Source organism: Pavona decussata, unplaced genomic scaffold (assembly GCF_977016875.1).
Source record: "Pavona decussata unplaced genomic scaffold, jaPavDecu1.1 SCAFFOLD_155, whole genome shotgun sequence".
Taxonomy (NCBI): domain Eukaryota; kingdom Metazoa; phylum Cnidaria; class Anthozoa; order Scleractinia; family Agariciidae; genus Pavona; species Pavona decussata.
Genome location: NW_028145567.1, coordinates 4,293,292 through 4,305,711, shown reverse-complemented (window position 1 = coordinate 4,305,711; position 12,420 = coordinate 4,293,292). Strand labels below are relative to the sequence as shown.

General features: G+C 37.0%; 1 protein-coding gene across 1 annotated transcript in view; it reads left to right on the top strand.

Moving 5' to 3' along the window:
* The window catches only part of LOC146465966 (myoferlin-like), a 63,265-nt gene that overhangs the window by 40,186 nt on the left and 10,659 nt on the right, over positions 1 to 12,420 (top strand). The window contains exons 38-50 of the mRNA XM_085128333.1: positions 34 to 183; positions 1,344 to 1,442; positions 2,403 to 2,570; positions 3,175 to 3,334; positions 4,332 to 4,378; positions 4,922 to 4,993; positions 5,260 to 5,343; positions 6,440 to 6,568; positions 7,951 to 8,067; positions 9,278 to 9,313; positions 10,486 to 10,577; positions 11,560 to 11,730; positions 12,146 to 12,291. Of these exons, the coding sequence (XP_084984459.1) occupies positions 34 to 183; positions 1,344 to 1,442; positions 2,403 to 2,570; positions 3,175 to 3,334; positions 4,332 to 4,378; positions 4,922 to 4,993; positions 5,260 to 5,343; positions 6,440 to 6,568; positions 7,951 to 8,067; positions 9,278 to 9,313; positions 10,486 to 10,577; positions 11,560 to 11,730; positions 12,146 to 12,291 (1,471 nt within the window). The remainder of the gene's footprint in view (positions 1 to 33; positions 184 to 1,343; positions 1,443 to 2,402; positions 2,571 to 3,174; positions 3,335 to 4,331; positions 4,379 to 4,921; positions 4,994 to 5,259; positions 5,344 to 6,439; positions 6,569 to 7,950; positions 8,068 to 9,277; positions 9,314 to 10,485; positions 10,578 to 11,559; positions 11,731 to 12,145; positions 12,292 to 12,420) is intronic.

Here is a 12,420-nt window from a genome sequence, read left to right as displayed (position 1 = left end):
AACACAATAATTTTATTGGATTTCTGTTTATAGGGAAAACATGACTTCTTGGGTCGTTGTAGGATTAAACCTAAAGTCCTGGTCAGGGAAAATGAACTTCCAAAGCAGAAACTAGCATGGTGCAAGGTACAAAGAGGAGAACATGATGGTGGGCAGATTTTGGTGAAATGTGAACTTTTCCTGGTAAGAATCAGGATCTATTTTGATTCTAACCCCAAAGACTTAAAATGGCGGCTTTTTCCGTATGACGTCACGAAACGTCATAATGGCATCTTTAGTACAGTAGCTTTTAAAACATTTACTCCTCATAACTTATCTTCCTTAGATCCTGTCATTGACTTTTATTTCTATTCCGTTCATGAAAATAATATTACTTAATTAATTTATTATAAACAAATGATAACTTTGTTGTTTTAAAATCAAATATTATGGAACCATAATCTTATTTATGTCGCGTTATGATGCCTACGTGATAATCCGTTGACGTCATCGGTGCTAGGTACCAAGATTGCGTAAAGTCTAACCAATGAGGTGTTAGGTAGGTTCCGACTAGGTTTATAGTCGAGATTCCTTGTCAAAAGAGTCCTTCCTTCCCTTGCCATCAGAGTGTTCATATCAAGAGAGAAGTTTTTTTTCCCGCCCCCTCCCCTTTCGCCAGCCAATAGTTTATTACTGTTTCTTTGTCTATTAGTCGATATAAGTGGCGTTGTTTTTCGCCCCACGTTTGTTAATTAAGTTTAACCGTTTACATTTATTGCGGTGTTATCAGCTTTAGCCTTAATTCAATTAAACCTGCCACATCCGTGGCCAGATTCGTCCAACACAGTTGTGTGGCTTTATACTCTACGCTCCTCGGTTGCGTGGGACTTACCACAGTAGTTTACCACAGAGCTTACGTTTGACATTAAACCGGTCTAACAGGCAAATGTGGCGATATAAAATCATTTAATTTTATGCAACTTTATCATGAACTTGAAACTAATACCCAGTAATGTAGCCATCCATTTGCAGAAACAAAATGAAACCTAAGGTGGCTGGTAACGATTTCCAGCACTTATACTTTAACGCATCAATACTACCACTCTTTATCAGTTGATACAACAATAATGGTATCAAACAAATGCATAATCATTGGTAGATAGATTACGGTCATTTCATGGTTAAATAGGATGCCATATCAACAGTATGACCTGCTTAAAACCATTATTTGTTCACCAATGATTATGCATTTGTTTGATTGTTGTATTAACTGATAAAGAGTGGTTTCAATCCGTCAAAGTATAAGTGCTGGAAAGTGCTGGAAACTGGAACCGGAAAAGATTTGTATTTTCCACATACGATAGATTGAGGTAGTAAATCTGCCTGCCCGACCCAAGAAGCGAGGAGACGTATATCCTATTCGTGATGAGTTGAGACCTGTGACAGAGAAGAAAGCTATTGAGGTAAAGATTAAAACAAATCGTTTTGCTTTAGTTCCAGCAGCTTTTTAAGCCTTTTAATTTTATCTTCCCTTATTTGCGGGGCATGGTAAAATGGCTCTTAAATCATGGTCGATAAACCAACCAAAACTCAGGAATTCATTATCTAATGATCCAGTTATTAATAACATGTATAACACCATGCCCTAGAAAATAGCAGCCAATTAAATCCTCTCCAGGTCATTCTTGCACAATGAAATCAGCAATTAAAGGGGTACTGTCATGACGATTTTGCTGTATTTTAGTCACAACTGCTTAAATATTTGACGAAAATCCTTTTCGCCAACATAAAATTGTTCTGAGAACACCGGGAAGAAAATGTTAAGGGATTTCCCCAAGGAAAAACTAACTAGAACAATTATTAGTTTTTAGCGACTTCCTTAAAATACAGAAGAATAACTTGAAGAAATTGGTTAATTTTGTCAAGTTGTAATCCATTTCCATCCTAGCCATCCGCAGCCAAACATAACTAATACAAGTTTCTGTGGAGTAGTAGGGTTACCAAAAGGACGTAAAAGCAGCAATTTTGTAACAATCTTAATGAAGAGAACAAGACTTTTAAATTGACGATGGCACAGGAGTTGCCGAAACACGTCTTTCAAATTTAAGTCTTGTTCTCTTCATTAAGTAGTAGGGTTATTGTTAACAAAAATAAAACCATTATTTCAACGCCTTCGATTGAAGTACGTTTTTTTGGTAACTGAAAGTAACACTAACATAGGTGACACTGCCTCTTTAAGATCTAGCAATATTCCTTGGTTGTTGTTTTTTATAACAAAACAATGGTTCCACTCTCTGCTTGTTGGATATCTGTCATCGCATATCCAATGGGCGCAGCAAAATAATAGAATCATATCGCAATCACAAACTCTTTTACGAGTCGATATGGTAGACTACTTGCAAAACCTTCTTTTCCGATCGTAGATTCTTAGCTGGGGAGTGCGAGACCTGAAAGGCAACAAATCCGTCATGATTCCAAAACCAAGTGTGGAGTTCGAACTCAATCAAGAGATTATAAAATCTGACGAAGTCATTGGTGATATGAAGGCGTGTCCTAATTTTTGTTTCCCCCTACTGAAACGAACAATCTTGGTAAGTCGTGGCAGAACGTATTCTCCTTATGACAAAAATATCTGAAAATCAGTGGATTTCATTTTATGATTTGGCTAATTCACACCATTGGAATTGCTATTGTTTAAGTACCGGTATGCACAAACGTTTTGATTTGTTGGAGTAACAAGTTACTTGGGATGTCATACCCAGGTTAGTTTAAGTAATTAGACCAATACAAGGAAGAAGCTAAGGCTGGTAGAAATTACTCCCAATTCCTCTGTCCCATTACCGTGTTCATGTTGTCTTTGGGTTTTAGTCTTCCGTGACCAATGCTCGTTCAACTGAATACCACACTGCAACTGGAAGACTGGGGAATCAAATTCCCCAACATCATAATTGTACAGGCACAATCATACCACTACCAGTTCTACAACCGTAGTGAAAAAAAGGTACCGCTTCCCCACAATCGCCCTAGGGATTCGTTAAAATGTTTTGGAAAGGAAAATTCAAGTTGGCCTCCATTGAAATTATTGCCGAGAATTAAATTCAGGAAACTGATATTGACTTGAAAGGCTAGAGGGTCGCGTTATTGTGGGCTGGAGTTACCAAGACTTCATACTGCATTTTATAAACGCGTTTTTAGGAGTTACCAGAAAATGACGAGTACGCTCCGCCGCTTAACATCCTGGTATACGACAACAACTGGTTTGGCAAGTCCCTTCTTGGTCTTTGCGAAATTCCATCCATGAAGGCATTCGAGGTAAAGCCTGAATCTCAATCTGTTGTTGACGACCAGTTTTCAGGTAAGAACAGGAGTTGATTTTAAAATTGCCGGATGGCTTTTAAAAAGCTCTCAAGTAATAATTTGAAAAAATATTGGAAAGCTTGTCTACTTCATTGTCAGTCATAGTTTTAGTCTCACTTTTTTTCCTGTCTCGCTTCCACTTCTTTGTTCTGTCAATATAATAATTGTAAGGCAAGGCTGCTGCGTTCATTTCTATTTCTCTCAGCCATGATCATATCAATAGTTTAAGTTGATTAGTTATTTTTATAAATAGTCATAAATTTTTTCGATATATTATATATGCTTATCCATTTCTATTAGCTTTACGTGACACACAGAATACATATATAGAATATAGAACAGTAAGCACAACTTACCCTGTATGCGATAAATTACAGTTCTTACTATGGTTACAATAAATGCTTACTGTACTTGCAGCACTAACAAATACACTCCTTACAATCCTTTACAGTATTAACACTACTTACAATACTGCTTTTCTGGTTTTCTGCTTCCGCGTCTCTATTGATACCATCAAGGGATGTATATGGAAGACGGCCACGAACTTTGACAAAATTTCAAGATAATTCTATGATTTCTCGTTACCGCAAGAGAATATTCTCTTTTTGACTTACGGGGGTGAGATTCTTAGTCTACCGTCAAAGGTGAGAAGCAATGCATTTTAAATTGCAGCACTCTCTTTCGATTCCCATGGTTTTATTCAACGATCATCCCAAACGTATCTTCCTTGAAATAGTATGACAAGCACCTGTGGAGATCTTTTCCGTCAAAGCAAAGGAAAAGGAGACGTCTGCAAAAACATTCAAAATAGGACTTATACTAAAAGTTAAATTTGCCAAATACCTAAGTAAAAAATGGTGTTAAAAATAATTAAAGTCTATGGTTATGAGTGAATCATTTGAAAACACAGTTGAAAAATAATCTATAAACTAAATTAGTAAGTGGCACGGACTTAACTCAAGACCAAGACATAATAACTGCTTTTTCTGAAACAGATGGAAAAAGAAAACAATCAGCGAAGAAAAGAGGCAAAAGTCAAGAGGTAATTTTCGGTAAAGAATTTGGCTTCAAAGCAAAAACTTTAGTTAACTTTAGCATGATATTTTTGAAATGAAAATGTATTCACGCTTTTATATCATTTTAACAAACTTAATGGCTGAACAAGATACCTGCATGCAGAGGCTATAAATGTCATGACGGTGACTACTTCTTTAGTTACGAGTTTTATATGTGGTAAACGGCATTCTCCAGATGGCAGGTTAATCCTCTCGTTGTAACAATCAGTTGGTGATGCTTTTAAGTAGCCTAACATACTTGTAGATAAGAGGGTTAGTTTCTAAAGTAACTGTGGTGCTGCGTCGGTTGGAGAGTAGAAACGAATGTTTGGTTTTGTAAACAGAGTTGATCATTTTGGCCACCGTAAAGAGACTTGAATGTTGACGTTTCAAGCGACAGCCCTTCTTAAGAGCGAATAGACACTAAACTGTCTTCTTCCTGGGAACACACATCAGCTTTTTAAGTTTAGTTTCTTGCTCACTGTAAAAAGACTCTGTAGGCATTGATATATCTCGTATGTTTTCTTAAGGACCTGCTCAAGGATAAAGAAGTGTTTGACTGGTGGTCCAAGTATCATGCCTCAAAGGATCAGAAAGCAAAGGTGACAATATTCTGTATACGTTGATTGCATTGCTGCAATGTTGGTGCCAAAACAAAAGAAAAATTTGTTCACATAGTTTGCATAAAAATATAAGTTAACTCCCAGAGGAGAAAAATCATATTGTTCCTTATCACCAACATGGCCGCCATGCCGTAACGTGCAACCAACCCATACAAACAAGCCCATAAAAGAAAATGAAATCAGATGCAGGTATTTTTTGATTAGGTGCATTTTTACGCAACGCGGGCTATTTTTATTTCTATCAGGACAGAACATCGTCGTCAGTCGATGGCGGAGTAACCAAGACGCACACTGAGAAATACTTGGACAGAGAGTACGACACGCTAACAGTGAGTTATCGTTAACCGCGGTCAAACGTGAAAAATAAGAAACGTCCATTAAAGGCAACCATTATACCTTGAAAGCTCAAAGCTAACAACAACAACAACAACAACAACAACAATTTATTATGAGAAAAGACAAATTACAATATCACATACCCACAATTAGCAAGGGCTATTCGAGGTGGGTAGCATTTACAGTTGTTTGCACGCTCAAAAGGAACAGAAAATTAACAGCACAAAAATGGAAATGGTACATTAAACAAAGAGAAAGAGAATTAAATAAGAAAATAAATGGATAAATAAAACACCTAAATGACTGATTATTATTTAGAAAGTTAAATGCAAGCTAACTAAGTAGTGACATAAGATTGATAAGATTGATACAGCGTTTATATCAACACTGATACACCTCCTCATAAGTTTTCCTGATAAGTTTTCTGTGAGTCTGCGAGTTTACTAAACTATTTTAACGATTTACAAAAAGAGGTTCAGTAACCGTTATGTGAACTGGTAATTTTCGTTTTTAGTAAATCGTAGAAGGATTTGTAAACTCGCAGACTCAAAAAATATCATCTGTGAGCTCTAAGTAAAAATCGTTATTTTTAACGGACTTTTCTTATGGACTTTATTGACTTGTTCCCGGGCATCATTCTCAGTCCTTTGATACAATTAGTATAAGTGACGACTACACTATGAAAAATTCTTAACTGATTTTCAAAAATCGACGAAGACTTCATTTGTAAAACATTGGGAAATCTGTGGATGGTCTTCAATAGAATTCGCTCAGTCTTCGGAAGTCTTCGGGTGATCCTCAATAGTCTTTCGATCGTCTTTAAGCGATCGGGTGATCTTCAATAATCTTCCGATGTTGTATAGTCTTGCGATATTCTTCTGCTCCTAATTCTCCGTCTTTCACTAGAGCCTTTGTCGTGTCACGCAGGTCTCAGGAAATACTTGGTCAGCACTCGTCTCCTTCGTCGTAAGAATGTCATGCTTCTATAACGACACTCAATGTCCAATGCAATGGGCTTTCTTGAGATATGGCAAATTACTTCAACAAGGTCATGACCCTTTGCTTGTATTTCTTCTTATTTTTTTTTAGATATATCCTGACAAGCTGGAAAACCAACCAGAATTTCAGGGCTTCAATGACTTCATAACCACCTTCCCCCTCCGAAGAGGAAAAACCAAGACAACAAAAGATGGAGACACTGTAGTAGGAAAGTTTAAGGTGAAGACAGTCAAATATAGACCTTTTCAGAAATGGCGACCGATTTATTATTCTTTTCAATCTGTTAAGTAGCCCTACTACCTTCATTTTACAGTAAAAATTCTGTTGAATTTCGCACATGCTAACAAGGCTAGTAAGGCTAATTTTCATAAAAACAAAAGAATTATTTATCGGCCGCCATTTTTGAAAAAGGTGTATGACTGATTTTTCAATGCTGCTTCTCAAACTCATTAATAGTTTATCAAGAGAAAACAAAGAAAATCACTACCGTAACCGCGGTTTGGATATGTGTTCCTAATTACCATAAAAGTTTGCCAACTTTAGCCTGGAATTTCTCCAAGAATTATTGATCACTTGAGAAGCCATATCAAACACTCGAAAGTGTGTTTCATCAGATATTCAAACACCTCGAGGTCGTTTAAATAAACTCGGCCGCGCTTCGTTTCTTTTAACTTACTTCTTTGTGTTTGAATATCTGATAAAACATGCTTTCTCGTGTTTCATATATTACTTTCACTACCAGACTAATAGATTGTGTTCATGGTGGCCATGTTGGAGGAGTTAAACATTAATTAACAACTGGTTCATACGTCAGCGTGCATTCATCGAGATATGAAGCACACGGGATGTTTGAGCGTAAGAGTTAACCAACCCTAGCTTCTTGAGTGCTCTCCAAACTTCCCAAGTGGTTCATATCTCGATAAACGCACAGCTGACTCATGAACCAATTGTTTTATAACATTTTCAACGCGGTAGTTTAACCCGTTGATTCGAGGTTGACCAGAGGTTTATCAAGCATTCACTCAATGTGCAAAGTGGTAAAAAACAACCCCGTGTTCAGTAAAAATACACAACTTACAGTGTAAAAAAAGTAACACCACTCTGGTCTAAAATAGTTTATGTCTCTAAAATACACTGCTTGCCATTAAAAAATTTTCCCAAGGCTCGCTATTGGTTAATTTAAAGTCTTACGCCGTTTTCCTTAAGCAGAGAGAACGACGTTGAAACCGAACGTCGCCTGAAAATTTAATACTAGCTTGCAATAATTCCAACTAGTTTAATTTGTGTAGTGCGGCCAAACTATGCAGACGCTAACTTGTCAAAGAGAAAGGAAAAATTACCCTTGGGTGTTTAAGTTTTTCATAAAACCTTGAATTTGGTTATTTCACTTTGTCGTTTTACCAAAGTGGATAACGCACATATAGGGCCCTTATTTTGCTAATTGAAACAATTTTTTTGTGGCCGGTATCGCTGCCGTCGTGGTCGTCTCTATTTAAGATCCCGAATTTTATTCCACCTTTTCAATGTTTGTAATTGTTGATTCGTGTCCATGAAGTATTCTTATCATTTTTCGATTTTTTTAATTGTTACTTTTTTTTAAGGGCGCGTTTCGTGTTATCAACAATCCTGATGAGCATGACCTTGTTCACAGCATGGCAAAGATGCAACTACCGTCGAATGATCCCGTTAACTGCATTGTCCGAGTCTATGTTGTTCGCGTAAGTAATAATAATATTAAATAATAATTTAAGAATAATTGTCTTATAGACTAAATATTAAAAGAATAAAAAGTACTAAGAATACGGTTTTATAGAACTACATAAACTAACCGAAAATGAAACTAATAATCCTGTATTTCTCTTAAGTAACAACCCATCACAGTCAACTACTCAATCCACGAAAACTAACTGCAGTAATACTACAGCCATTGATATAATTTAAGTAATGAGGAGGCGAGTTGTAATGTTAAGTTCAGCCTCTTCAGGCTAGAAGGGTTCAAAAAATGTATACACGCAGCAATTCTTCGTAACTCATTTGCACGCTCATTGGACAAAGTACGTTCAGTTATAGAGCGTTTTCATTCACGTGACTACCTGCCATATTGGTTTACTGAAACAAAAGAAAGTATTTGCATAAAAATAGAGTTCAACTCCCAGAGGTTTAGTTTGGGACACCAACATGGCCGCCATTTCTTTGTTTTGGGACACCAACATGGCCGCCGTGACGTCATGTGAAAACACTCTATACAAAGCTGGAGCGATGGTATAAAACTCGTTCTGGAGTTTTATTTTGCAATCGTGAATCACGCAAACTAGTTATTACGATTTCTACAGGAGACATGTAATTTTTACAATACACGGTAAGTCGGATATACACAGCTATGACAAAAAAGATAAAGGAAACACGAATGATCCATCTCTGCAAATGTGCACAAAAGGGACCCAGAGTTAAGCTGTAAACTCTTAGGAACTGACTGTGCTCTTTTTCCAACAATTGTAGTTCTTATGTTCTTTGACTTCAGAATACTTTTTTGTAGAAAAAGAGACGCTTAAGCAAATACTCTGAAAAACACTTGGGATTATATCACATAATGATACTGGAAAATCCGAACGGTGAAACAAATTTTTGGGCCAAAAATTTCCGGAAACATCTTCCTGCCTAATAGTACCTCGTCCGATTTGTCATTCGTCACCTGATTGTATCAGTGAGAGGAACAAGAGCACATTTTTATGTCTTACATGTACAAATCGAGTAAGCTAGTCAACATACACTTTTTACCTACAATCGCGCCCTTTAATTTCACCCGAGAAGTGCCACATCAAAAATATATACTCTTTTGTCCTCGTTTAGCAAATTTCAATTTATCATGTTTAGCTAAGATCCATTCATCAATACAAAATAACGTTTTGTTGTTGCTGTTCTTTATAGGCCACTCAACTTCAGCCTAAAGATGCAGATGGTCTAGTGAGTTGCGTTCCTTTAAAACAATCCTTTTAAAAACCTACATTATAATAGCACATATTACCAAGCTAGCATTAATTAGCATATACTGGTGATCCGTAACACTACGTGGTAACCGTTTTCTTTTTCTGCTTGTAGTGACATTTATTACAGATATTCTGGTAACCTTTCAAAAATTGACGACGACAACAAAAAATATGACCTAAATTTTTAGTAGCCTAACGTGCACTCGTTGAGCGATCATGTTACGCGGCAGTGTAATAATAATAATAATAATAATAATAATAATAATAATAATAATAATAATGGGCATCCTTCAGTCTCAGGAGACAATGATGTTCTCCCTGTTGGGTCAGTCTTTCTGTTGTAATTCAATAATGACAATAACGCCTTTATTTAACGGGGGTATGCACATAATAGTGGTTGCACACACTAATAAACTTGTGGCCCTTAAATGACTAGGAAAATCTAAAAAATACATCATAAAAATTGGGCTCATATATTAGATAAAAATACTTTCAAAAAATACGCTATCTATTATTACAAGCAATCTGTTATACTATCTATTATACTAAAAGCAATGACTTCCTACGTTTCAAAGAAGTGCCAGTTTCCATCCAATCTTAACAAAAAGCTGTTGAGATTAACGAGCCATGATTTTCTGTTTAGTGTGCCCTGTTACTGGCATGTTTCGAGTTACTGCGCTTAAAGGGGCAGTATCATGGGAGATCGATGGGAGATATCATGATTTTTGGCCAAAATTCACTAAATTTAAACTTTGAACACTGTGTTAACTAATTTCTCAATCGCTAATTTAAAGAAATATTAATAGTGATTCTAAGACGAAAGGTTGAACCAAAATATAGTACAACCGGCGATTTTTAGTGCGTTACAACAGCGAAATTTGAAAACGTCCGCCAGACGTTTTCAAATTTGAACCCCTCCCTATCTTGGTCATCTGCTGGCGAAAATATCTGTGGATATTTTTTTATTGCATTCTGATAGTCTTTTAATGGAATTTTGTCATTATATCTTGGCTGCTATCAACCGAATAGCGTCTTTCCGATTTTCAATGTGTTACTAAAATAGCGTGATACTGTCTCTTTAAGTTCAATCTGCATTATTATGAGTGGCCTTAATCTATGGTTTGTAATTTTGTCCTCCATCTATTACAGGCTGATCCATACGTGATTGCCTCCCTTGGCGAAAAAACACAAGGCCAACCTTCTGAGCACATCGCAAAAACGTTGAAGCCTATATTTGGAAGGTAGAAAAAGCTTATATTATCCACTCCAGAAACTGTGAGAAGACTGGTACGAGTAAAGGATTGTGGGATCGTTTGGGTAGACGCATGGACACCGCGCCAATGAATAAGTGCATTTTTGGCTTTTTTGACATTTTCTCGGCGTAGCGTATCTCTTACTTAATAGTTTTAACCTAAAAGAATATTTCCTGAGAATGATGTATTAATCAGTAAACTGAATGAAAAATTCCGAGTGCTCCTATTAGGAGTACAACCTAAGACCTTCTGATTACTAGTTCGGATGCTCTACCACTGAGCTACAGGAGACTCGTGGGAGCTGAGGCCATTAAACTAGGTTCATGGGACAAACATCCTGCATACTGCTAGGATTGGAATGTCAATGTGTGGCATATGTGCAATGGAAATAATGTGATGGAATATATGTTTAGCCTGGTGAATAAATGAGAATGATGTATTACTGAGTAAAATGACACAGGCATACTCGGAAACTAGTAATCGGAAGGTGTTAGGTTCGACTCCTGGTAAGAGCACTCGGAAGTGTTTTCCGAGTATGCCTGTTTCAGTTTACTGATTAATACATCATTCTCATTTATTCACCAGGCCACAGTTGTTCAAAGGCTGGATAACTTTATCCAGAGGATAAGTCGCTATCCAACAGTTTCAATCTGTGCAAAGATTTCAGTATTTCCTTGTGTACAAGCGAATATGCACACTCTAGCCAGGGCTTAGTTGGGGAGTGTACCAAAACCTTGGACAACATTTAACGTGAAGTATATTTTAGACGCTGAAGAGTGCCTTATCCAGCGGATAAAGTTATCCGGCCTTTGAACAACTGGGGCCAGGCTTAACATATTCCATCACATTATTTCCAGAGTATTTCCTGTAGAACTGGCTGCCGAGAAATTTCCACCCGTATACCCAAACGATCCCAGCTAAATACCATTTTGAGCCCCCGTCATTGAGTTTTTTGTCATACTGTCTACAGGATGTTTGAATTTAAAGCAAAGATACCGCTGGTCAAAGATTTGAAGATTCAGGTATGGGACTATGACTTTCCTACTCCAGATGATTTGATCGGCGAAACCGAGATAGACCTGGAACAGAGGCTACTTTCTAGGTACCATGCCACTTGCGGATTGCCAAAGACGTATTTCAAGTACGTACATCTCACTTAATGTTATATGATTACCAGTGCTGTTTACCTTCATAACTAAGAAGAAAAAAATGTTGAGTTTGGAAGGAGCAACTTCTGTGTTGCCCCAAAGTAATAGGACTGTCATGTCCCACTTTTATGCTGAGTTTTTTTATTACGGTACAATTATGTCAATGTTTTACACATGGCTTTTGAATGTCCCAGATAAATTCCTCCTAGTTATTTCAAGATCTTAGGCGTTTGCCGTGCGTAGGGGGTGCTCATCGGGGGGCGGTGGATGACGATAACAAATGGCGTTTCGCAGGATCATTTCCTCCTTTTTATTAGAAAATAGGTAACTTATCACAAAGGAAAAGTGCTCTTTGCTGAAGATCATTAACCATTACCTTTACTGAGGTCAATTGTTCTTTTTATATAGATCTGGTCCATTTGAATGGCGCGACACTCTTACGCCTTTTCAGCTTTTAGCTAAATATTGCGCCTTAACTGGAAAAAATCTAGAGCTGCAACTGGACAAAGGAAAACCAGAGATTATCAGCATTGATAAAACCTCCTACTTCCTTGGTAAGTGGGCATTTATCTCACTGTTTTTTCATCAAATGTTTTAAATAAATAAGTTAGCTAAATGTCAAGATCTTACTCGGAAAAATGAAATTCCGAGTCCCTAACGGAAATCGAACCCATGACCTCGTA